Genomic DNA, 27,536 nt, shown 5'->3' on the forward strand with positions numbered 1-27,536 from the left:
TTTGGCCAACTATGGCCCACAGACTGAATGTGGCCCACAGGTATGGGTAAAAATACCATAACACTTTATCAGAGCACAACCACTCATATCCATTTATGTATGCATTGTCTATGGCTGCTTTCTGCTACAACAGCAGAATTGAGTCATGTAGCAGAATTGAGTCATAGTAACAGAAATTATATGGTCCACTAAGCCCAAAATATTTACTCTTCTGCCCTTAGAGAAAAATTTAGCTGACCCTTATAATAGAGGAAAAGTTTAAAACCAAACATTGAAAACTCTTAGGAAAATGATTAAACCACTGGCAGATTTGAGTTGAAAGCACTGGCTTTTTGAACGTTTCTTTGCCTTCAAAATCTAAAAATGTCAATTTTAAGATCTAGTTTAATTAGATCTGATTTCCATTAATTTAAGATCTAATCCCAAATAATAAGTTCTAGATAAATTATAATGAATATCCTTTTTTTCCCAAATAAAAAACAACTTTTCAACTGTTTGTTTAGTGCTGCATGTATGTCAGGCAATGGGGAGGAGCTAGCGGGTGAAATTATAAATCCTGCCCTTGAAGGAATTAAGGAGATAAAATAGAAATGTGGAGTTCCCCCCCATCTTTTAAGTATGACATTTTCAAGTAGTGACTTTTTTCTTTTTCTTAGAGACTGCTGTGTTACAGAAGAGGATGTAACTTTCAGAATAATCCTGAATGAGAAGGATGAGTCCAGATGTGCCTCTGCTGAATGATTACAAACAGGACTTCTTTCTGAAGCGCTTTCCACAGACCGTTCTTGGAGGCCCTCGATTCAAACTAGGCTATTGTGCCCCTCCTTATATATATGTTAATCAAATTATCCTTTTCCTGATGCCATGGGTTTGGGGTGGATTAGGGACACTTTTGTATCAATTAGGGATTTTGGAAGACTATTACACAGCAGCACTTTCAGGTGGACTGATGCTTTTCACTGCATTTATCATCCAGTTCACAAGTTTATATGCCAGGAACAAATCGGTGACCATAGAAAGAATGCTAACCACAGATATCTTAGCAGAGGAAGATGAACATGAATTTACAAGTTGTGCTGGTGCTGAGACTATCAAATTTCTCATTCCTGGCAAGAAATATATAGCCAATACAGTTTTTCACTCTTTTCTTGCTGGGTTAGTGTGTGGTCTTGGAACATGGTATCTGCTTCCAAATAGAATGTCCCTGCTGTATGGCAGTGCAGGAGGCGCTGTTCTGCAATTTGTCTTCGGATGGATGACATTATGTATAGGAGAATATTCATTAATTGTAAACACAGCTGCAGAGACTGCGACTTTCCAAACCCAGGATACTTATGAAATCACTCCTCTTATGAGACCTCTTTATATTTTTTTCTTTGTTTCTGTAGATCTTGCACACAGGTAATAAGCTACCCAATACTTTGTCACTTGCTTTGTTTTTAAGCATACATACACAGTATGAGCTCTCCTTAGTATTAAAAAACTGAATCTATGAAAGTCATCAAGACCAAACCATTGGGTGATAGTTGTTCTGATGATTAATCTCTTCGGAGTAATCTCTGTTAAACATTCATACTAGCGTAGTAATTAAACCTTATTGAGGAGTTAAAAGAAAACTCTTTGGTAAGAGAAATCAGCAAAATTTCAATTCTGTGTTTCACTTTAAATAAGGAGCTATGTGCTATAAGATAGCCTGGCTGAGACCTGTGAAAAGGGAGATGGAATTTTCCTATGAGGGTATAATGAAGAATTTAAAATTTATACCATAAATATTATGTACAGATTGAGTGAATTTAAGATGAGTAACATTTCTAATTTTGTTATAATAACTATGTAGGATGAATACTGATTTTTTAAAAATCAATTTGCTATAGAAGAAAAATAGACTTTTTTAACAAAACTGTTTACCAAACTGTTTACAAAATTGTTGGATAACCCCCTTTGTTCACCTTTTATAAATCTGACTTTTCTTTCTCTGTTTCTGTAGATTGCAGCTTTCTCTCTCACAGGTTTATGTCCAGATAGAAATGTAAAGGCATTTAATGGACTGAATGTCTCCAAATTCATATATCAAAGCCTGTCCCCCAGTGTGATGGTGATTGGAGATGGGGTCTTTGGGAGGTGATTAGGAAAATGAGGGTGGGGCCTTGGTCTGATGGAATTAATGCCCTTATCAGAAGAGACACCAGAGAGCTTGATCTCTCTCTCTCTCCACTATGTGAGGATACAGTGAGAAGGCTGCTGTCTGCAAACCAGCAAGAGAGTTCTCAGCAGAACCTGACCATGCTGGCACACTGATCTTGGACTTCCAGCCTCCAGAATAATTTCTATTGTGTAAGCCACCCAGTCTGTGGTATTTCATTATGGCAGCCCAAGCTAAGACAGATTTTGATACCAAGAGGTGGGTTGCTCCTGTAACAGATACCTAAAAGTGTGGAAGTGGCTTTCAAATTGGGTAATGGGTAGAGGCTAGAAGAGTTTTGAGGTTCATGCTAGAAATGTGGACTTAAAGGCATTTCTGGTGAGGTCTTAGAAATGAGAACATGTTCTTGGAAACTGGAGGAAAGGTGATTGTTGGTATAACGTGGCACAAAACTGTTCTAATTTTTATGGAAAGTAGAACTTGAAAGTGATGAAATTGGATAGAGAGTTAAGGAGATTTCCAAGCAAGTGGCTAAAAGAACAGCTTGAATTGAAGAAGAAATTGCTAAGCAAAAAATAATCAGAACTAGAAGATTTGGAAAATTTTCAGCCTAGCCATATTGCAAAAAAAATGAGAAAGCATGTTCTGAAGTGAGCACCAAGAGTGTGACTGGACTAACACTAAAGAGTTCAAGGGGTTATATGACCAGAAATACGGCCAGTTTGAACTAAAGCAGTCAGAGACCAGATGAAATGAACTAAGGTTGTTAGACTTCTTAGATTTGACAGGTCTTTAAGAAGAGGGGAAAAATGACCCCAAAAGTGATTCAGAGATTGTCAGGGCTACTTCCTTGGTTTCAACAAACTAGAAGCTGGAAGCCTTGGGTCTAGTACTTGCCCTGCAAAGCGTTGGGGGTGGGACCCACACCTAGAGCTGTTTGGGTAATGATGGCAACCCTGGGGGCCTAGAGGGCAAAATATGGAACCAAGAAGATTCTTCCTCAGCCTTAAGGTCTAGTGGAATTTGCCTTGCTAGGTTTTGGACTTCTTTGGAACCTGTCACCCCTTCCTTCTTTCCTATTTCTCCCTTCTGGAATAAGAATGTTCATTCTGAGGTCACCTGGGTGGCTCAGTCGGTTAAGGGGCTGACTTCAGCTCAGGTCATGATCTCGCGGTCTGTGGGTTCCAGCCCCGTGTTGGGCTCTGTGCTGACAGCCACTTGCAGCCTTGAGCCTGCTTCAGATTTTGTGTCTCCCTCTCTCTCTGCCCCTTCCCTGCTCGTGCTCTATTTCTCTCTCTCTCTCTCTCTCTCTCTCTCTCTCTCTCTCTCTCAAAAATAAATAAACATTAAAAAAAAAAAAAAGAATGTCCATTCTGGGGCTGTCCCACTGTTTTATTTTGGAAGTACATAGCTTGTCTGATTTCACAGGTTCACAGCTGGAGAGGGATTTTGCCTCAGGATGGAGTGTACTTGAGTCTCACCCATATCTGCTTTAGATGGTAGTTAGATGAAACTTTGGACTTTAGCCTGTAGAATTGATGCTGGAATTTTTTAAGACTTTTGGACCTGTTGGGATGGAATGAATGTGTTTTGCATGTAAGAAGAACATGAATTTGGAAGACTGGGTTAGAATGTTAAGGACAATGTTTCTGCCCCCTCAAAATTTGTATGTTGATGCCCTAACTCCCAATGTGATGGTATTTAGAGGTGGGGTCTTTGGGAGGTAATCAGGTCATCAGGGTAGTCCTATTCTTATGGGATTGGTACCCTTATAAGAAGAGAGACCAGAGAGCTTGATCTCTCTCCTTCCACCATGTGAGGATGCAGTGAGAAGTTGGCTGTCTGCAAGGCAGGAAGAGTGTTCTCACCATAACCCAACCATAATGGCACTGATTTTCCTGTCTCTAGAACTATAAGAAATAAATTTCTGTTATTTAAGCTACCTGGTCTGCGGTATTTGTTATGGAAGCCTAAAATAAGACATTTAAAAATATTTAGCTATTTTGTATACTGAAACTGACCTATTCTTAGGTATCCAATTGCTATTCCTTAAATCTTAAACTCTTCTCATTGTGCTACATTTGTGGACCAGAGGACACTATAATATCCTTTTTCTTCATCCAATCAAATATGTAAGGGAAAAATTAGTTTATGGGAAATTCATCTATAATTGCTCTGTTAGTACCATTACCATTTATTAGCTGTAAAATATGTTACAGTTAAATACTTGGTTTTGAAAAGTTAGGAATAAAATTAAGTTTACGTGTGTATGTATACATTTGACCCCTTTTTAAAGATGGAGGTTTATAAGATTATTTTCACAATATAGATTCTTGAGTTACTGTCTCACTGTGCTATTTCTGAAATTAGAAATTATATACCTGCTATAATACATCTTTGCATTTAAATTGATGCTCCAGGTTCTTTAATTTCTTTTTTAAATCTCGGTTAATTTATAATTTGATTACCTTGAATTTCTGCATTACTCATTTCTGAATCAAAGGACATAAATGTTTTTAGTACATTGTAGTTGGATTTAATGTACAGTTTTAATGTTTACGGTTTGATCATTACAAACAGGTTTTTGTTTTTTTCAACTAAAAGGAAAAGACAAAAGCAGGCCCAAATCTGTTCATATAGAAGAAGATGACATATTTGTGCATAAAAATTACCTCTTACTTGACTTAGAAATTTTTAGCTTCCAGTTAACAAACTAATAAAGAAGATGATCTTTATACAGTAGATATGATACTGCAGATAAAAATGTATGAAATGTGTGCACTGTTCAAATTTGAACAGTTGTCAGATATATCAAATTGTTTCTTAATTTTATTTCAGAGAATGTAAAAGTTGAAGAGATAAGCCTCACAGTATAATATTTTCTCTTTCCCCATTCTTTATTCTACCCAGTACACTGTGTATTAATAATTTACTTTTTCTGTACATTTTCATCAAAGACTGGTATTAAATCTACAGTGCTTATAGTTCATAGACTCTCAGGAATTGTTTGAACGTATGATGCATATTTATTTCATCTTAGCCACTATAAACATCTTTTTGCTGGACGTGGATATAGTGTACAGAATTTGAAATATTTTTATAACTGTTAGAGTCAAAGTTTTTTTTTTCTTGAGGTCTTAGATATTTTGCCCTAGAAGATTCCTATTACATTATCAGAAATAGAATTTAAACATACTTTCCATATGAAAGACTTGACCACAATAATCATTATTTGGGTCTGAGTCATACAGGAAAGTGATCATGATGTGTGGTTGCTCAAAATACGAATGCTTATATTTATGTATGGTATTCTTGTATATAAATAAAATTTCTATGTCATTGCTTATTAAGAACAAAAAGATTTAGGGAGGTTAAATCAAACTTGGGTAAAATATTTCTTGAGTATACATTATTTTTACACAAATTATACTATACTTAAATATATTAGGAAGAGAAATGTTGTCTTTAACAAGAAACATAACTACAGATCTGCATGTTTTCTTTGACCTTCCTGTGGTTTATTATGTGTGGTTTGATTTTCCTTTTTGTCACTTGAGTATTTTCTTCCCAGAATGAAATACATTTTAAAACTACACTACAAAAAGTATTGTCCTCTAATTTAGCATTATATTGTTAACCTTGTATTCATTAATTCTCTGCTTATAAAATTTGAAGGACATACATTATGAGACAGTGCATTAGCTGACATAGTCTTGATAGCTTTGGAGCAAACACATTATGTCATTATTATATCCATAGTTGCTATACATTTGCTTCTGGGCTGTTAACATATGCTTAAGTGGATAATTATTACAGAAGGTGCCTTTCTCCTTGACTTTGATTCCTAGCAGCTCAGGTATTCAAGTACAATTATGCTGTGAGTTTTGACATTTAATTTTTTATAAGTTATCTTTTGAACACTGTAAGTACTAGGACATTATTGGTTTCTGGACAAAGTATGGTCAGCCTTATTTCAAAAAAATTAGTTATATTTTGATAGTGTTTATGCTTCTGTGCTTTGAGTTTTGTTAAGTCATTCAAAGCCATCTAATTTTTAACTGGTAAATGCTGTACGAAGAACAAATTTCTCCACTTTATAGAAATCATCTCTAGTTTATGAAATTGTATTTTACAAGTTTGTATTCTCTATAAAATAAAAACAATATTATAAATGCTGGTTAAGTTCCCACACTAATCCACAGAGACACGTTCATAGCCTAATGTTGCCAACTTCTGATATTGATTCTACTGACTTCAAGTTCTGGGACCTGGGGGTAAGACAGTACTGGGAGAGTAGGAAAGAGAAAAGAGCTCTCTTTGCTAGCTACTAACGTTATGAACATCAGTAAGGCTTTGGCTTTCCTAGAGTTACTTACAATTTTAAATTAGAAAATTTTAAACTCTCAACAATCATTGGTAGAATTTTAGCCAATGTAGGTTAGACAATTACAGGAGAAATATTTTTGCTCTGGACTCTGTTCAGTTTTACAAATCCCTGAATTCAATTATTCAGTAAACTGCTTTTAATTACTTCTTTCCATATTGGAATCCACATATTTTCTAAGTGCTAATCTTGTACACAATTGAGTAGGGGTAGTGGCTGCTATGGGAGAAGGACAATGGTCACAATTTACAAATGTTGATATTTTGCAGTTTGGGACTAGGATCTTTTTGTAAGTGTTCCTTTGTTTTGGGGGAGTGGGTGGCATGTGTTTTATTTTTCCTGGGAAGATCCTCTCTCTATATTATTTTGTATGATTTAAATGTTCCCTTTTCTTATAGGTTTACGGTAAACATACCAGCTCTAGAACAAACGAATCAGATTTTACACATCTTGTTTATATTTTTACCCTTTCTGTGGGCACTCGGGACTCTGCCCCCACCTGATGCCCTTTTCTTATGGGCAATGGAGCAGATTTTAGAGTTTGGCCTTGGAGGCTCATCTATGTCAACCCATTTACGGTAATTATTTTAAATATTAAGGTTCTGTGTAACTTAAAGTATAATTTTTCTTTTCAATCAAATCTTTCTTTTTTTCTCTGCAGGTTATTAATAATGTTCATCATTTCTGCTGGAACAGCGGTAACATCGTATTTCATTCCCAGCACTGTTGGTGTGGTTCTTTTCATGACTGCACTTGGGTTCTTGCTGAGTCTTAACCTAAGTGACATGGGTATTTTCTTCAAACACAGTGCGACTGGACACAGAGTTGGAACCAAATCTAAGGCTTTATCCAATGGGTCAGAAAAACAGTTTACTTGGAAGGAATGCCTTTTCTATATTATTATATTAGTCTTGGCTCTCATAGAAACTAGTTTGCTGCATCATTTTGCTGGTTTCCCACAGATTTCCAAAAACAGTCCTCAGGCTATTGTTGGCTATATTTTGATGATATTGCTTATAATACTGTGGCTACTTAGAGAAATTCAGAGTGTCTGTATCTTTGGAATTTTCCAAAACCCTTTCTATCCAAAGAATGTGCAAACTGTGACTTTATTCTTAGAGAAGCAAAGAAGGCTTATGAAGATTGGTGTTATCAGACGGATTTTGCTAAATCTAGGTAAGAAGATAAAATCTACTAATTTTGTGTTTTAGCTAGGAAGTGTACAAAAATATTCCCATATTTTTGTAATATACAACATACAGGCGTTCATTCTTTTATGTTTTGGTTTGTTTATTAGTTTTTTCAGTTAATTGCTTAAATGTGCTCATAGAAGAACACATATCAGCTAAAATAAAATGTGGTAGAAGAGGTTACTTTGCCTTAATTAAATAATGTCTTTTTTTGTTTGTCCTAGTGTCGCCTTTCGCTATGATAGCATTTCTTTCATTGGACAGTTCCTTACAAGAGCTCCACTCTGTGTCTGTCTCCATTGGGTTCACAAGAGCTTTTAGAATGGTAATCCTAATAAGCACTTAATAGTATTTTCCTATTGCTAAGCTTGTGATTTTGTTTATTCTAACAGTTTACTTAAATTATCCAATTCTGCCTAATAAAGTGGATAATTTTTGTACTGTAGGTGTGGCAGAATACAGAAAATGCTTTATTGGAGACAGTCATCATATCAGCAGTGCACTTATTAATCTCCAGTACAGATGTGTGGTGGAACAGAAGCCTGGATACAGGTGTCAGACTCTTACTGGTAAGGATACGTTTCAATAGCTTTATTGAGATCTATTTCATATACCATAAAATCACCCACTTAAACAGTTCAGTAGTAGACAGAATTTTACAGCCATCACCATAGTCTAATTTGGACCATTTTCAACATCCCAAAAAGAAACCTCATGCACATTAATGTCATTCCCCCATTCCCTGTCCTAACCCCACTCCAGTGCCAGCAACCATTAATATACTTTCTGTATCTATGGTTGATTTATTTATCAGATCATGGATTTTTAGGTTGTTTCCACTTTCTGACTATTATGAATAATGCTGCTGTGAACATTTGTGTACACCTTTTTGTACATGTGTTTTTGGACATATGTTTTAATTTCTCTTAACTATATCTGCCTAGGACTGGAATTTCAGTTCATAGTAAGTCTATGTTTAACAATTCAAGGTATTGCCAAACATTTTTCCAAAGTGGTTGCACTATTTTACATTTCTACCAACAACGTATGAAGATTCTAATTTCTCTACATATGTACTAACACTTGTTATTATCTGACTCTTTCATTATAATCATTCTGATGGGTGTGACATGCTATCTCTTTTTTTTTTTTTTTTTTTTATTATATGAAATTTATTGTCAAATTGGTTTCCATACAACACCCAGTGCTCATCCCAAAAGGTGCCCTCCTCAATACCCATCACCCACCCTCTCCTCCCTCCCACCCCCCATCAACCCTCAGTTTGTTCTCAGTTTTTAACAGTCTCTTATGCTTTGGCTCTCTCCCACTCTAACCTCTTTTTTTCTTTTTTCCTCCCCCTCCCCCATGGGTTCCTGTTAAGTTTCTCAGGAGCCACATAAGAGTGAAACCATATGGTATCTGTCTTTCTCTGTATGGCTTATTTCACTTAGCATCACACTCTCCAGTTCCATCCACGTTGCTACAAAAGGCCATATTTCATTTTTTCTCATTGCCACGTAGTATTCCATTGTGTATATAAACCACAATTTCTTTATCCATTCATCAATTGATGGACATTTAGGCTCTTTCCATAATTTGGCTATTGTTGAGAGTGTTGCTATGAACATTGGGGTACAAGTGCCCCTATGCATCAGTACTCCTGTATCCCTTGGATAAATTCCTAGCAGTGCTATTGCTGGGTCATAGGGTAGGTCTATTTTTAATTTTCTGAGGAACCTCCACACTGCTTTCCAGAGCGGCTGCACCAATTTGCATTCCCACCAACAGTGCAAGAGGATTCCCATTTCTCCACATCCTCTCCAGCATCTATAGTCTCCTGATTTGTTCATTTTGGCCACTCTGACTGGCGTGAGGTGATACCTGAGTGTGGTTTTGATTTGTATTCCCCTGATAAGGAGCGACGCTGAACATCTTTTCATGTGCCTGTTGGCCATCTGGATGTCTTCTTTAGAGAAGTGTCTATTCATGTTTTCTGCCCATTTCTTCACTGGGTTATTTGTTTTTCGGGTGTGGAGTTTGGTGAGCTCTTTATAGATTTTGGATACTAGCCCTTTGTCCGATATGTCATTTGCAAATATCTTTTCCCATTCCGTTGGTTGCCTTTTAGTTTTGTTGGTTGTTTCCTTTGCTGTGCAGAAGCTTTTTATCTTCATAAGGTCCCAGTAATTCACTTTTGCTTTTAATTCCCTTGCCTTTGGGGATGTGTCGAGTAAGAGATTTCTACGGCTGAGGTCAGAGAGGTCTTTTCCTGCTTTCTCCTCTAAGGTTTTGATGGTTTCCTGTCTCACATTCAGGTCCTTTATCCATTTTGAGTTTATTTTTGTGAATGGTGTGAGAAAGTGGTCTAGTTTCAACCTTCTGCATGTTGCTGTCCAGTTCTCCCAGCACCATTTGTTAAAGAGGCTGTCTTTTTTCCATTGGATGTTCTTTCCTGCTTTGTCAAAGATGAGTTGGCCATACGTTTGTGGGTCTAGTTCTGGGGTTTCTATTCTATTCCATTGGTCTATGTGTCTGTTTTTGTGCCAATACCATGCTGTCTTGATGATGACAGCTTTGTAGTAGAGGCTAAAGTCTGGGATTGTGATGCCTCCTGCTTTGGTCTTCTTCTTCAAAATTCCTTTGGCTATTCGGGGCCTTTTGTGGTTCCATATGAATTTTAGGATTGCTTGTTCTAGTTTCGAGAAGAATGCTGGTGCAATTTTGATTGGGATTGCATTGAATGTGTAGATAGCTTTGGGTAGTATTGACATTTTGACAATATTTATTTTTCCAATCCATGAGCAGGGAATGTCTTTCCATTTCTTTAAATCTTCTTCAATTTCCTTCGTAAGCTTTCTATAGTTTTCAGCATACAGATCCTTTACATCTTTGGTTAGATTTATTCCTAGGTATTTTATGCTTCTTGGTGCAATTGTGAATGGGATCAGTTTCTTTATTTGTCTTTCTGTTGCTTCATTGTTAGTGTATAAGAATGCAACTGATTTCTGTACATTGATTTTGTATCCTGCAACTTTGCTGAATTCATGTATCAATTCTAGCAGACTTTTGGTGGAGTCTATCGGATTTTCCATGTATAATATCATGTCATCTGCAAAAAGCGAAAGCTTGACTTCATCTTTGCCAATTTTGATGCCTTTGATTTCCTTTTGTTGTCTGATTGCTGATGCTAGAACTTCCAGCACTATGTTAAACAACAGCGGTGAGAGTGGGCATCCCTGTCGTGTTCCTGATCTCAGGGAAAAAGCTCTCAGTTTTTCCCCGTTGAGGATGATGTTAGCTGTGGGCTTTTCATAAATGGCTTTTATGATCTTTAAGTATGTTCCTTCTATCCCGACTTTCTCAAGGGTTTTTATTAAGAAAGGGTGCTGGATTTTGTCAAAGGCCTTTTCTGCATCGATTGACAGGATCATATGGTTCTTCTCTTTTTTTTTTGTTAATGTGATGTATCACGTTGATTGATTTGCGAATGTTGAACCAGCCCTGCATCCCAGGAATGAATCCCACTTGATCATGGTGAATAATTCTTTTTATATGCCGTTGAATTCGATTTGCTAGTATCTTATTGAGAATTTTTGCGTCCATATTCATCAGGGATATTGGCCGGTAGTTCTCTTTTTTTACTGGGTCTCTGTCCGGTTTAGGAATCAAAGTAATACTGGCTTCATAGAATGAGTCTGGAAGTTTTCCTTCCCTTTCTATTTCTTGGAATAGCTTGAGAAGGATAGGTATTATCTCTGCTTTAAACGTCTGGTAGAACTCCCCTGGGAAGCCATCTGGTCCTCGACTCTTATTTGTTGGGAGATTTTTGAGAACCGATTCAATTTCTTCGCTGGTTATGGGTCTGTTCAAGCTTTCTATTTCCTCCTGATTGAGTTTTGGAAGAGTGTGGGTGTTCAGGAATTTGTCCATTTCTTCCAGGTTGTCCAATTTGTTGGCATATAATTTTTCATAGTATTCCCTGATAATCGTTTGTATCTCTGAGGGATTGGTTGTAATAATTCCATTTTCATTCATGATTTTATCTATTTGGGTCATCTCCCTTTTCTTTTTGAGAAGCCTGGCTAGAGGTTTGTCAATTTTGTTTATTTTTTCAAAAAACCAACTCTTGGTTTCGTTGATCTGCTCTACAGTTTTTTTAGACTCTATATTGTTTATTTCTGCTCTGATCTTTATTATTTCTCTTCTTCTGCTGGGTTTGGGGTGTCTTTGCTGTTCTGCTTCTATTTCCATTAGGTGTGCTGTTAGATTTTGTATTTGGGATTTTTCTTGCTTCTTGAGATAGGCCTGGATTGCAATGTATTTTCCTCTCAGGACTGCCTTCGTTGCGTCCCAAAGCGTTTGGATTGTTGTATTTTCATTTTCGTTTGTTTCCATATATTTTTTCATTTCTTCTCTAATTGCCTGGTTGACCCACTCATTCGTTAGTAGGGTGTTGTTTAACCTCCATGCTTTTGGAGGTTTTCCAGACTTTTTTCTGTGGTTGATTTCAAGCTTCATAGCATTGTGGTCTGAAAGTATGCATGGTATAATTTCAATTCTGGTAAACTTATGAAGGGCTGTTTTGTGACCCAGTATATGATCTATCTTGGAGAATGTTCCATGTGCACTCGAGAAGAAAGTATATTCTGTTGCTTTGGGATGCAGAGTTCTAAATATATCTGTCAAGTCCATCTGATCCAATGTCTCATTCAGGGCCCTTGTTTCTTTACTGACCGTGTGTCTAGATGATCTATCCATTTCTGTAAGTGGGGTGTTAAAGTCCCCTGCAATGACCACATTCTTATCAATAAGGTTGCTTATGTTTATGAGTAGTTGTTTTATATATTTGGGGGCTCCGGTATTCGGCGCATAGACATTTATAATTGTTAGCTCTTCCTGATGGATAGACCCTGTAACTATTATATAATGTCCGTCTTCATCTCTTGTTACAGCCTTTAATTTAAAGTCTAGTTTGTCGGATATAAGTATGGCTACTCCAGCTTTCTTTTGGCTTCCAGTAGCATGATAAATAGTTCTCCATCCCCTCACTCTCAATCTAAAGGTGTCCTCAGGTCTAAAATGAGTCTCTTGTAGACAGCAAATAGATGGGTCCTGTTTTTTTATCCATTCTGATACCCTATGTCTTTTGGTTGGTGCATTTAATCCATTTACATTCAGTGTTATTATAGAAAGATACGGGTTTAGAGTCATTGTGATGTCTGTATGTTTTATGCTTGTAGTGTTGTCTCTGGTACTTTGTCTCACAGGGTCCCCCTTAGGATCTCTTGTAGGGCTGGTTTAGTGGTGACAAATTCCTTCAGTTTTTGTTTGTTTGGGAAGACCTTTATCTCTCCTTCTATTCTAAATGACAGACTTGCTGGATAAAGGATTCTCGGCTGCATATTTTTTCTGTCTAGCACACTGAAAATCTCGTGCCAATTCTTTCTGGCCTGCCAAGTTTCAAAAGAGAGATCAGTCACGAGTCTTATAGGTCTCCCTTTATATGTGAGGGCACGTTTACCCCTTGCTGCTTTCAGAATTTTCTCTTTATCCTAGTATTTTGCCAGTTTCACTATGATATGTCATGCAGAAGATCGATTCAAGTTCCGTCTGAAGGGAGTTCTCTGTGCCTCTTGGATTTCAATGCCTTTTTCCTTCCCCAGTTCAAGGAAGTTCTCAGCTATTATTTCTTCAAGTACCCCTTCAGCACCTTTCCCTCTCTCTTCCTCCTCTGGGATACCAATTATGCGTATATTATTTCTTTTTAGTGTATCACTTAGTTCTCTAATTTTCCCCTCATACTCCTGGATTTTTTTATCTCTCTTTTTCTCAGCTTCCTCTTTTTCCATAACTTTATCTTCTAGTTCACCTATTCTCTCCTCTGCCTCTTCAATCCCAGCCGTGGTGGTTTCCATTTTGTTTTGCATTTCATTTAAAGCGTTTTTCAGCTCCTCGTGACTGTTCCTTAGTCCCTTGATCTCTGTAGCAAGAGATTCTCTGCTGTCCTCTATACCGTTTTCAAGCCCGGCGATTAATTTTATGACTATTATTCTAAATTCACTTTCTGTTATATTATTTAAATCCTTTTTGATCAGCTCATTAGCTGTTGTTATTTCCTGGAGATTCTTCTGAGGGGAATTCTTCCGCTTGGTCATTTTGGATAGTCCCTGGCGTGGTGAGGACCTGCAGGGCACTTCCCCTGTGCTGTGGTGTATAACTGGAGTTGGTGGGCGGAGTCGCAGTCAGACCTGATGTCTGCCCCCGGCCCACCGCTGGGGCCACAGCCAGACTGGTGTGTGCCTTCTCTTCCCCTCTCCTAGGGGCGGGATTCACTGTGGGGTGACGTGGCCCGTCTGGGCTACTTGCACACTGCCAGGCTTGTGATGCTGGGGATCTGGCGTATTAGCTGGGGTGGGTAGGCAAGGTGCACAGGGGCAGGAGGGGCAGGCTTAGCTCGCTTCTCCTTAGGTGATCCACTTCAGGAGGGGCCCTGTGGCAGCGGGAGGGAGTCAGATCCGCTGCCGGAGGTTTGGCTCCTCCGCAGAAGCACAGAGTTGGGTGTTTGCACGGAGCGAGGAAGTTCCCTGGCAGGAACTGGTTCTCTTTGGGATTTTGGCTGGGGGATGGGCGGGGGAGATGGCGCTGGCGAGCGCCTTTGTTCCCCACCAAACTGAGCTCTGTCGTCCGGGGGCTCAGCAGCTCTCCCTCCCTTTGTCCTCCAGCCTTCCCGCTTTCTGAGCAGAGCTGTTAACTTATGACCTCCCAGACGCTAAGTCGCGCTTGCTGTCGGAACACAGTCCGTCAGGCCCCTCCGCTTTTGCCCGCCAGACTCGGGGGCTCTGCTTGGCCGGCGAGCCGCCCCTCCGCCCCGGCTCCCTCCCGCCAGTCCGTGGAGCGCGCACTGCCTCGCCGCCCTTCCTACCCTCTTCCGTGGGCCTCTCGTCTGCGCTTGGCTCCGGAGACTCCTTCTGCTAATCCTCTGGCGGTTTTCTGGGTTATTTAGGCAGGTGTAGGTGGAATCTAAGTGATCAGCAGGACGCGTGGTGAGCCCAGCGTCCTCCTACGCCGCCATCTTCCCTCCTCCCTGACATGCTATCTCATTGTAATTTTCATTTGCATTTCTCTGAATGCTAATGACACATCTTTTCATAAATTTATCAGCCATTTGTGTGTATTTTTTGGAGAAATGTCTATTCAGATTCTTTGTCCGCTGTCTGTGGATTGCCCTTATTGTTGAGCTTAAGAGTATTTTTGTAATGTATTCTGGATACAAGTTCCTTGACAATATAAATAAAATTTTTTTCCCATCTTGTAGGCTTTCTTTTTCTTGATAATATTCTTTGAAGCAAGAAAGTTTTAAATTTTGCTGAAGTTCAATTTATCTCTTTTTTCTTTTCTCATTTGTATTGTTCGGGTCACATCTAATAAACACTGCTGCCTGTTTCCAAATCATAAATATTTACTGTATTTTCTTCTAAGAGTTTTACAGTTTTAGCTGCTACAGTTCAGCCTATGATCTACTTTGAGTTTATTTTTGTGTATGATATGAGGTGGAGTTCCAAATCCATTCTTTTGTATATGGTATACAATTATCCCAGCACCATTTATTGAAAAAGCTATTCTTCCCTCAATGATTTTTCTTGGCATCCTGGTCAAAAATCAAATGACAAATGTGTTATTTCTGTTCTCTTCAATTCTTTTCCATTCATGTATGTCTATCCTTATGCCAGTCCTATACCGTCTTTATTACTATATTTTGTAGTAGGTTTTGAAATTGAGAAGTGTGAGTCCTCTAATTTTGTTCTTTTAGAGATTGTTTTGATTCTTCCAGTTCCCTTGTATTACCATGTAAATATTAGTTTCAGCTTTTCAGTTTTTGCAAGAAGGCATCTGAAACTTTGATGGAGATTACCTCAAATCTGTAGATCAATTTGGGGAGTATTGCCACCTTAAAAATATTTATTCTTCCCATCCATCAACATGGCATGTGTTCATAGTTTTTAAAAAAAAATTTTAACATTTATTTATTTTTGAGAGACAGAAAGAGACAGAGCATGAGTACGGGAGGGGCAGAGAGAGAGGGAGACACAGGATCTGAAGCAAGCTCCAGGCTCTGACCTGTCAGGACAGAGTCCAAAGCAGGGCCAGAACTCACAAGCTGTGAGATCATGACCTGAGTGGAAGTCAGGTTCTTAACTGACTGAGCCACCTAGGTGCCCCTCAAGATCTTCTTTATTTCAAAAATGTTTTGTAGTTTTCAGTGTTGCAAGTCTTACAGGTTTTATTAAAATTTTCCTAAGTATATATTTTTTGATGATATTATAAATGGAATTGTTTTCTTCATTTTTTGTTTTTTTTAATTCATTACTAGAGTATAGAATACAATTGATTTTTTTTTTTAATGTTTATTTATTTTTGAGAGAGTGAGAGACGGAGACAGAGCGTGAGCTGGGGAAGGGCAGAGAGAGAGGGAGCACAGGATCCAAAGCAGGCTCCAGGCTCTAAGCTGTCCTCACCGAGCCTGTGGCAGGGCTCAAATCCACAAATTACAAGATCATGACTTCAGCCAAAGTCGGACGCCTAACTGACTGAGCCACCCAGGCACCCCTTGATTTTTTTTTAATACTGATTTTGTGTCCTAAAACCTCACTTCTATTAGTTCTGATAGATTTTTAGTGGATTCTTAAGACATTCTGTATATAAGATCATGTCATCTGCAAATTAGATATGGTAGAATTTTTTTTAAGGTTTTTTATTTATTTATTTTGGGAGAGAGTGGGAGAGGGGCCGAGAGAGAGGGAGAGAGAGAGAATCCCAGGAGGCTGTGCACTGACAGTGCAGAGCCTGACACAGGGCTCCAACTCACAAACCATGGGATCATGACCTCAGCTGATGTCAGATGCTTAATGGACTAAGCCAACCGGGTGTTCATAGTAGAGGTATTTTTTACTTATTTTCCAATCTAAATATCTTTCATCTCTTTTTCTTACCTAATTGCCCTGTCCAGAACCTCCAGTATAGTGTTGAATAGAAGAGTGGACATCTTATGAGGAAAGCATATTCCATCTTTCTCTATTAAGTTGATGTCATTCTTTTACCATTAGACATGATATCAGCTATTGTAGATGCTCTTTTTCAGGTTGACAGCTCCCTTCTATTTCTGGTTAATCTTTTTATCATGAAGGGTATTGGATTTTGTCTGATGCATTTTCTGTGTCTATTGAAATGGTCATGTGATTTTTGTCCTTTAATCTGTTAACATGGTATAATAAGTTGACTTCTGGTTGTTAAACCAATCTTGCATTCCAGGAATAAATCCCATTTGTTGTGATGTATAATCCTGCTTATATGTTGCAGGATTTGTTAGCTAGTATTTTTGTGTGGTTAATATTTATATGTTATCTGTAGCTGTCTTTTCTTGTCATGTCTTTGGTTTAGATATCAAAATAACACTGACCTCATAGAATGAGTTAGGAATTTCATACTAGTTATTCTTAAATGTTTGATCATATTTGATATGTATCTTAAATATTTTGTAGTATGTGGTATTTTGTAATATGGAAGCTATCTGAGACAGTTTTTCTCTGTGGGTAGCTCTTAAGTTACAAATTCAATTTCTTGTTACAGGTCTATTCAGTTTTTCTATTTCTTGAGTTGCTTTATGTTTTTCTAGGAACTTGTCAGTTTCATCTAAGTGATCAAATTTATCAGCATACAGTTCATAGTATTCTCTTACAATCCTTCTAATTTTTTTCTGTAAGATTGGTGGTAAAATTATCTCTTTCATTCCTGATTTTAGTAATTTGAGTCTTCTCTATTTTATTCTTGGTCAGTATAGCTAAAGGTTCGTCAGTTTTGTTGATCTCAAAAAACCAGCTTTTGGTCTCATTGATTTTCTCGATTTTTTTAAATAGTCTCTATTTTATTAATTTTTGTTAATCTTTATTATTAAAAATTTTTTTTTAATGTTGATTTTTGAGAGACAGAGCATGAGCAGGGGAGGGGCAGAGAGAGAAATGGAGACACAGAATCCAAAGCTGGCTCCAGACTCAGAGCTGTCAGCACAGAACCTGATGTGGGGCTCGAGCTCCCGAGCTGTGAGATCATGACCTGAGCTGAAGTCGGATGCTTAACGAGCTGAGCCACCCAGGCGCCCCTAATAATCTTTATTATTAACTTCCTTCTGCTTACTTGAGGATTAGTTTGCTGTTTGTTTTCTAGTTTCTAAGGTAGAAGAGTAGGTTATTGATTTAAGATGTTTCTTCTGCTAACATAGGCACTTAAAGCTAGCTATAAATTTCCCTCTGAATACTGTTTTAGCTGTATCACAAGTTTTGGCATATTGTGTTTTTATTTCATTCATCTCAAAATGTGTTCTCATTTTTTTGTGTGATGTCTTCTTTGACCCATTGGCTATTTAGCAATATGTCTTCTAATTTTTTTTAAGATTTTATTTTTAAGTAATCTCTGCACCCAGTGTGGGGCTTGAATTTACAACCCCAAGATCAAGAGTTGCATGCTCTACGGGCACTAAGGAATCTACTCCTGAAATCATTGTTGCACTATATGCTAACTAATTTGGATGTAAATTATAAAAAAAAGAAAAAGAGTTGCATCCTCTACCAACTGAACAAGCCAGGTGCCCCAGCGATGTGTCTTTTAATTTCAAGATTTTTTAATTATTTATTTATTTCTGTTGTTGACTTCATTCTGTTTTAGTTAAAGAACATACTTTGCATGGTTTGTATGAACATACTTGGTATGATTTCAATCTATTAAGGTTTGTCTTAAGTTATGACTTCTGTTTCTTAATCTATAGAATACTCTCTAAAATAATGATAAATTAAGGATAGTTGCTTATTTACCACTTCTGGTTCTCATGACTTAACAAGCATGTAATGCAAAACTTAGTCAACCTTAACATCAAGGGGCGCCTGGGGGCTCAGTCAGTTAAGCGGCTGACTTCGGCTCAGGTCATGATCTCACAGTCTGTGAGTTCAAGCCCTGCGTCGGGCTCTGTGCTGACAGCTCAGAGCCTGGAGCCTGTTTCGGATTCTGTGTCTCCCTCTCTCTTTGCCCCTCCCCCGTTCATGCTCTGTCTCTCTCTGTCTCAAAAATAAATAAACGTTAAAAGAAAAAAAAGATCTAGCTAGCACTCTATTGGTTCTCTTTAGTATTAGTTTTTTATAGAGAGCCCAAACTTTTATTTTTTCTCTCTCTTTTTTTTAAGTTTATTTATTTATTTTGAGTGAGAAAGAGCACGCACATGTGTGAGCAGGGGAGTGGCAGACAGAGAAGGAGAGAGAGAATCCCAAGTAGCCTCCATGCTGTCAGCATAGAGCCCAATGAAGGGCTCACTTGATCCCGCAAACTATGAGATCATGACCTGAGCCGAAATCAAGAGTCAGAGACTTAACTGACTGAGCCACCCAGGCACCCCGAGAGCCCAAACTTTTAAAAATGTAGACTCATGGGGCACCTGGGTAGCTCAGTCCTTTCAGTGACTGACTCTTGATTTTGGCTCAGATCACGATCTCGTGGTTCCTGGGTTCTAGCCCTGCATCAGGATGTGTGATGATGGTGCGGAACCTGCTTGGAATTCTCTCTCTGCCCTCCCCCATTCACACATGTTCTCTCTCTCTCAAAGAGAAGTAATTAATCAATTAAAAATAAATAAATGTAGACTCATTTATTACTTGTGAGGTTGGAGAAAATTATAACAAGTATCTCATACAAGAGCTATTTCCTCAAAAATATTGCAGCAATAATAAAATCATACAGTTTTTCTTACATGACCTTGAAAATTCATGAAGTCTTTAAGAATAAAAAAATCATTTTTCCATCTCTGCAGGTTGGTATCGTGCGTGATCGCCTGATTCAGTTCATCTCTAAACTGCAGTTTGCCGTGACTGTACTTTTTGCATCGTGGACTGAGAAAAAACGTCGGAAGTCAACCACCACTTTATGTATACTCAACATTGTCTTCTCTCCATTTGTGCTGGTCTTCATAGTTCTTTCTACACTACTCTCCTCTCCATTACTCCCCCTCTTCACCCTTCCTCTGTTCTTGGTGGGCTTTCCCCGACCTGTTCAGAGTTGGCCAGGAGCAGTGGGCACCACAGCCTGCATGTGTGCAGATACAGTATACTACTACCAGATGGTCCCACATTTGACCACTGCACTGCAGTCTGCAATGGCAGCTGGAAGTTTAGGTAAGTAAATGGGCTGTGCTCACAAAATCTTCACCAATGTATTTAAAGTACAAAAAAATGAATATACAGAAAAAGTCTTTTGATCCAACCATTATATAGATTCTAATACTATGATATATGGCAGAAGGACTAAATATGAAATAGAAGTGTATATCTTGCTTCTTATTTTGAGGTGTAAATAAAGTCACAAAATAAGAATAATAAGGGAAAATTTCATCAAGGTGATTTGACAGTTTTTTTAAAACATTTTCTTGGATAATCAGGTTGTAGTCCTACCACTGAAACATGAAAAAACCTTATCTACCAGAACTTCCATGAATCTATAGTGAGTTCACATCAAGCAAATGCAATAGCTTAGATCCATAAAGATTAAAAACTAGCTTTTTGTAATATCAGATTGAAGGGTTTAAGGGAGTTTGTTCATACCTTATTAGTTATTGTATAACAATGTAAGCAGTCTGATGAGGTTACAGGGCAAGATGACAAAAGCTATGGCCAATGATCAGTAGCCTCCCAAAATGAAATACTTTGCAAATATCAGCAAGAAAAAATATTTTTGATGAGGATAAACTAATTTTATGAGTTAATGCTTTCATTGTACACTAACTAAAAATTCAACTATATTGCGCTTCTTGAGGTTGGTTTTAGATAAAGTACAAGCTGATGCCAGAGGTGTGTTATCTCCTACCATTATTTACCTTAGCCCTTGAAACTTGTTTTAGAAATATCTAGTGACATCTTGGCAAACTGGTTCTAGGCAGAAGGTTAATTTCAAATCAGAATTTTTTTTTAGTGTATTTATTTATTTTTGAGAGCATGCACCTGAGTTGGGGAGGGGCAGAGAGAGAATCCCAGGCAGGCTCCACACTGTCAGTGCAGAGCCCGATGCTGGGCTTGAATTCAAACTGTGAGATTATTACCTGAGCCAAAATCAAGAGTCAGACGCTTAACCAACTGAGCCACCCAGGCACTCCTCAAATTAGAATTTTAATGAAATGCTTACTTGGATTGAATTTCCTAATTACCTATTTGTTATCTAAAATATGTGAGGTGTGGTGTCTAGGTGGCTCAGTCAGTTAAACGTCCGACTTTGGCTCAGGTCATAATCTCACAGTTCATGAGTTTGAGCCCCACATTGGGCTCTGTGCTGACAGCTCAGAGCCTAGAACCTGCTTGGGATTCTGTGTCTCCCTCTCTCTCTGCCCCTCCCCCTCTCACGGTCTGTCTGTCTCTCTCTCAAAAATAAACATTAAAAAAAAACATTTAAATAAAATATGTGAACTAATTTAGGAAAAACTTTGTAGTATACATTTTTTTTATTAAAAAAATTTGTTAACGTTACTTATTTTTGAGAGACAGAGAGAGACAGCACGAGCAGGGAAGACACAGCAGAGAGAGACACAGAATCTGAAACAGGCTGCAGACTCCGAGCTGTCAGCACAGAGCCCAACGTAGGGCTCAAACCCATAAACTGTGAGATCATTACCAGAGCTGAAGTCAGATGCTTAACCGACTGAGCCACCCAGGAGCCCCATGTAGAACAAATTTTTTAATGAATAATCATTTTTTTTCTTTTTCATAGGAAGTATTCTACATTTTTAATCTTTTCATCCAGTTTGAATTAATGTTTATTATATAATACTATGCCACTTTAAAAAATACCTGAGGCTTGACTCACATTTGAAGTAATAAATAACTTAGCAGTAAGGTAGAAATTATACTTTATTATCAAATCAGTTACATTCAGCCAAGAGTGTGTCATAAAGTATTCCTGGTGGGGCTGGGGGGCAGTGGTAAAGAATGTGGTAACATTTCACACACATCTGATTGGCAGAAATATAAAAGTTAGACATTACCAAGTACTGGCTGGGGTATGAGGAACAGGAATTTTCTGGAATTTGCTGGAAGGGAATATAAATTCATACAACCACCTTGAAGGGTAAACTAATAGTCTGTAGTAAAGTAAAGATACACATATCCTATGGCCTAGGGATTCAGTTTTAGATTCCATAGTTCTAATTAGATTCTAATTGTGGAGAAACTCTTGCACATGTGTTCTGGGGGTTCCAAAGGTTACTAAGGTTTGATGATTTACTAAGAGGACTCACAGAGCTCAGTGTATATTTGTATTCACAGCTAAGGTTTATTACAGCAAAAGGCTGCAGAACAAAATCAAGAAAAGTTATATGGGGTAAGACATGGTGCAAGCTTCCAGATGTCCTCTCCCGATGGAGTCACACAGAACATGCTTAAGACCCCACGCACATGTTGTCACAACATGTGTGGTATGGTGACTACCAGTTATTTGGGCTTTTACTGGGGCTTTGTCATGTAGGCACCTTCTGCCTAACATGTACCAAAATTCCAGACTCACAGAAGGAAAGCAAGTATTCAGTATAAACTGCATTGTTTGCACAAACTGTTTAGACACAATGAGACTTTTATCAGGGAGAATGGTGAGGATTCTTCTGAAATACAAGTTCCCAGGTGCCAGCCATCAGCCAGTTTTGCAAGCAGGACTTTCAAAGGGTAGCAGTCAGTTCTCCTGTGTTAACTCTTTACTGCACAATACATTGTGTAAGCAGACTTGCACAAAGATAATTTCTGCAGTATTATTATGTAATAGAGAAAAATTAGAACAATATGGATATAGTTATTAACATGGAAATGAATATTCAAATTTAGCTATATTCATACAATGAATTCTCAACCACAGGTACAATTAATGACTTTTAAGCTATTTGCAGTCAACATGGTCAAATCTCAGAGACATAATGTTGAGAGAAAACTAATTTCTAAAGGTTTTGTACAAGTGTGGCAGGTAGCATTGTATGTAAATTTTAATACCACAAAACATCTTTATATGTGTGTTTATAAAAATGTCCAAAATGCTTTAAATAATGTGAAGTTGGCTTTTATACATTTAATATTTATCCTACTATATTTAACATGTATTTAGGATTTTATATAACATAGGTTCTAATCTGTTGTTTCTCTGAAAAATATATCCTTGAATTTTTATGTATTATCACCTATAAATTTTCTCTTCTGTCCCTGTTCCTATAAAGACCTTAATTTAATGCCTCCTAATATGCAATGAATAATTGTTTCTATTCTTGACATGAAGACAGCATAAAAGGAGCTATGAATCAGTTCCAAGAGTGTTACCAATTTTGAAAATTCACATGACAAAATAAAGCAAGCTTGAATATTACTTACTTTTTTTTTTTTTTCTAATTTGTTTTAGGTCTCCTCTTACCTGGGTCTCATTACTTGGGCCGTTTTCAGGATCGTTTAATATGGATAATGATTCTAGAATGTGGCTATACTTACTGCTGTATTAACATTAAGGTCAATGTACATTTGAAACCTCTAGTTTTTTTATAGTACATGTGTAAAATTTTACCTCTTATAGACACATCATACACTGAATAGCTGAATTTAAGAGTATCAATTAATTACCTGTGAAAACACCTAAGGATTTTTACAGTATATTTCAATTAGCACATATTGATAGGTAGACTAGTACTGATTGTTTAATAGAGCATAGTAACAAAATATTGCCAGCCCCCTTTTTGTCTGGACCTATTCTTTTTATCCCTACTTGGTTGAGCATCTCAAAAGTGTGACTCAGTAATATCTTTTCCCTATATTATATATGCATTCTCAACTTAATAAAAAACCTCTTCTGATCCTTACTACCCTACCTGCTACAGCATGTTTTTCTTTTCTTTTTAAAACAAAATTTTTTAATACAATTGCTTATAATCAAATCTCAAATTTCTTTTCTCCTATCTCTCTTCAACTTACTCTAGGTTTTTGACCCTATTACCTATTACTGTACCAAAACTGCTCTTGTCAATGTCTCCAGTGGCTATCACATTGGTAAATCCAATGATCAGTTCTCAGACCTGGTCTTGTTTGACCTGTCTGTAGCATTTGACACAGTCTATATCTTCTTTTTGCTTATTTCATGGGTCATTCCTTGTCAGCCTCCTTTGACGGTTCCTTCTCTTTTCCTTGATCTCTTGACATCAGATGACCTCGACATCAGAGTACCCCAGAGCCCAGCAGTCCTTGGTGACAACTCCATCCTTCTGGTTGCTCAGCCCCAAAACATTTGAACTTTAGTCCAGTGACATTTCACACCTGTTTACTTCTATGTCCCATATGCAGTCCAACAAGAAATCCTGTTGGCTCTGTCGTTAAGCCATATCCTATATCCTACCACTACTCATCACCCTGCTATTAGCTATCTTTATCTCTTTCCTGGGTAATTGCAATAGTCTCCTAATTGGTCTCCCCACTTCTACCTGTGCCTCTCTCTTGTCTGTTCTCAACTAGAGTGATCTTTATAAAGTCTAAGTCAGATCATGTCACTTCTCTACTCAAAACCCTACAGTAAATCTTTTTTTTTTTTTTTTTTTTATTCAGGGTAAAAGCCAGGGCCTTGAATGGTCAGTCTCCCTATTTCCTCTTGGCCTCATCTACTACTTGAATCCTCTCAATTTTACTCACACAGTCAACTCCCTTACCACCTTCAAGGCTTTGCTCAAATGTCACCTTCTCAGTGAAGTCTACTATGGCTCTCCCATATATTCCCATATGTATTCCCACTACCATCCAGCACTCCTTGTCCTAGTCCTCCTTGGCTTGCTTTACTTTTTCTTTATTTTCATAGCACTTATACCTTCAAACAAACTATGTAATTTACTTATTATTTTCATTGTTGACTGTATCCCTTTACTCTCTAATGTAAGTGTCACAAGGGCAGGGATCTCCGTTTCAAGGGGTATATCCTAAGCCCCTGGAACAGTGTCTGTCTGGCACATAATAGGCCTGTGGTAAATATTTGTTGAATGAATAATGAATGAATGAATTTTTTTGTCTTAGCACAGACTGGATAAAATTGCTGGTGACTAAAAAACTTTTTCTTTAGCTCATTGGTTCTCAAATTCAGTTCCCCAGATGAGTAATATTAACATCTACTGGAACTTGTTAGAAATGGACATTCTTGGTCACCACCTCAGACCTCCTGAATCAGAAACTCTAGAGGAGGACCCAGCAATCTGTGTGTTAACTGACCCACAGTGATTCTGACTCACCTAAAGTTTGAGAACCTAGTCTAACCTGTACAAATAGGAGAAGGCAAAAATCCATGCAAAATATTGAAGGCATTTTCATTGCTTCATTTAGGCTCTATTTTTAAAATGGGATGCTTTATAATACCTAATAATGTGGGTCCTTTATTGCTCTTTTGTGGTCTGTTATACATGTAGTGTAAAGATACACTTTTCAGTGGCAGTCTTTGTTTCTTTTTCATTTTTTCAGACACAACGTGGCTTAGTGCCATCTTATCAACATTTATATGTTATATGCTTTAAATATTACAAAGCACTTTTATTACTTAAATCTTCACACCCCTGTGTGCTAGGATTATTTTTCTTTGAAAGAGAAGGAAAAGGAATCTCCAGATAAGTGACCTACTCAAGGTTAAGTACTAGCACCTGGTAGAGCCATGATTTTAAGATGGGTTTTGATGTCACATTCCATGTTCTTTCCCTGGATCCTAATACACCCTGACAGCATCGCCTTTTACTAAAGGCACTGGTAGTTTTGTAAAAATGTGTAAATAAACAACAATATTAATAATAATATAAACAGTGACTTCGTGCATCCTCTTCAAGGGATTCCTTCTAGGAAAGTAATAAAAATGTGTTTAAAATTCATGCAAAAAAATAAAATTTGTATAAAAACATTCATAATATTCATTCTATCAACATATATTTGTTGCATACCTACTGTGTGCCAAGTACTGGTTTAGGCACTGCAGACATAATAGTAACCAAAAGATAGCTGTTGTATGGAATTTACATTATAGTTGGAGGAGACAATAACTGAATACATAAATCTGTATGATAATGATGATGTTATTATAATTAAAAAACTGGAACAGGAAAATAGTTGAATCAGTTATGGCATATCCATACAATAGAATAATATTCTCATAAAGTAGGATACAAAACTACTGTATATACTGTATAATTCCAGTTTTGCCTTTTGCCCTCTAAAAAAATGTTTATATTTAAAAAAACTTTAAGTGTGATTCAACCTCAACTGTACATACCTATAGTCTTTAAAAATTGTGGTTGTAGTCAATTAAATTGTTTTGCCAGTTTCTAGTGGCATCTCTATGATTTCTTTTAAAATAGTAGCACTATTTTTCATCTCTATATGCAACAACAAATTGCTAAAGTACTAATAAGTTTGAGTGAAGGTGTAGCTCTTGAGTTAAAGAGGTTTTTTTTTGCATTTTCCATATTTTCATTATGAGAATCCAATCCACGTGCATATACAAAAGTAGTTGCTTTTTTCTATGTAATAAGTACTCATAAACTCAAGTACTTTTTATCTCATCTTTAGGGCTTAGAATTGCAAGAGACATCCTGTCATACTGCTGAAGCTCAAAGAGTTGATGAAGTTTTTCAAAGTGCCTTTGAACAAGAATATGCAAGAGTATGTTCTGTTAATGAACACTTTGGAAATGTCTTGACACCCTGTATTCTTTTGCCAGTAAAACTCTATTCTGATGCCAGGAATGTTCTATCTGGCATAATCGATTCTCATGATAACTTAAAAGAATTTAAAGGTGACCTTATTAAGGTACTTGTGTGGATACTTCTTCAACACTGTTCCAGAAGGCCCAGCATGCAGGAGGTTATTCACAAAACTGAAAATAAAGGGAAAGAATCTCTAATAATCCTGCCTGCTTTGAATGCTTCACCACAAACCCAATCCCTAGAAGACACAGATAGTTTAAATTCAGAAATTTTGGATGATTGGTCTGATGATAATGTTTTTGGTGATGAGCCAACTATCAAAAAAGGAAAAGAAGAAAAAGATCAATTGAAAGTTGTAGCAGGTGTAAATTTGCCTATTCCGGGCTCAGTAGAATCACAGGGGGTCGGTGATCATTCAGTAGGCACAGTTCCTGAAAATAATCTTTACAAGGCAGTTATATTGGGATACCCTGTTGTTGACAAAGGAAAACAAGAAGACGTGGCATATATCCCTCTCATGGAGTTCAGTTGTTCTCATTCTCACTTGTTAAGCTTACCTGAAGAGTGGACATCTAACTGTTTGCCTAACTCCAAAATGAGGGAGATGAGCTCATTATTTCCAGAAGAGTGGTACCAGTTTGTTTTAAAGCAGTTGGAATGTTTTCATTCAGAAGAAAATGCCTCAAATGTACTGGAAGAAATCGCAAAGGACAGAGTTTTAAGAGACTTTTATGTTCATGCCGTAATGACTTGTTATTTTAGTTTATTTGGAGTAGATACTATGGTTCCCAGTCCTGGTCATATATTGAGAGTTTATAGTGGTGTTTTGCCTTGGTCCCTTGCCTTGGATTGGCTTACAGAAAAGCCGGAACTGTTCCAACTAGCACTGAAAGCTTTCAGGTAATTTATTTTGATTATATACAAATTGTAACTGGCAGAAAAATGATTTTTCAAATAACCTAGAAGGAGGAACTTTTTCTAATTGTAAAAAATAATCACTTTCCTAAAAATGAAAAACAAATGCTTAGTACGTATAGTGATTATATC

The 27,536-nt window shown here is 37.4% G+C and overlaps 1 protein-coding gene across 4 annotated transcripts in view; it reads left to right on the forward strand.

The window, feature by feature from the left end:
* Positions 1-27,536, forward strand: part of PCNX4 (pecanex 4) — a 44,928-nt gene that overhangs the window by 12,753 nt on the left and 4,639 nt on the right. For 2 of the 4 annotated variants that reach the window (XM_045451141.1, XM_045451142.1), the window contains exons 2-9: positions 657-1,401; positions 6,926-7,105; positions 7,189-7,703; positions 7,942-8,042; positions 8,164-8,286; positions 19,569-19,929; positions 23,177-23,280; positions 26,353-27,389. In XM_045451141.1, the coding sequence (XP_045307097.1) occupies positions 704-1,401; positions 6,926-7,105; positions 7,189-7,703; positions 7,942-8,042; positions 8,164-8,286; positions 19,569-19,929; positions 23,177-23,280; positions 26,353-27,389 (3,119 nt within the window). In that variant the 5' untranslated portion in view covers positions 657-703. Of the gene's footprint in view, positions 1-656; positions 1,402-1,987; positions 2,402-4,258; positions 4,276-6,925; positions 7,106-7,188; positions 7,704-7,941; positions 8,043-8,163; positions 8,287-19,568; positions 19,930-23,176; positions 23,281-26,352; positions 27,390-27,536 lie in introns of those variants that run through there. The other 2 variants (XM_045451143.1, XM_045451144.1) reach the window with 2 other exon arrangements.

The sequence above is a fragment of the Leopardus geoffroyi genome, chromosome B3 (genome assembly GCF_018350155.1).
Source record: "Leopardus geoffroyi isolate Oge1 chromosome B3, O.geoffroyi_Oge1_pat1.0, whole genome shotgun sequence".
NCBI classification, from domain to species: domain Eukaryota; kingdom Metazoa; phylum Chordata; class Mammalia; order Carnivora; family Felidae; genus Leopardus; species Leopardus geoffroyi.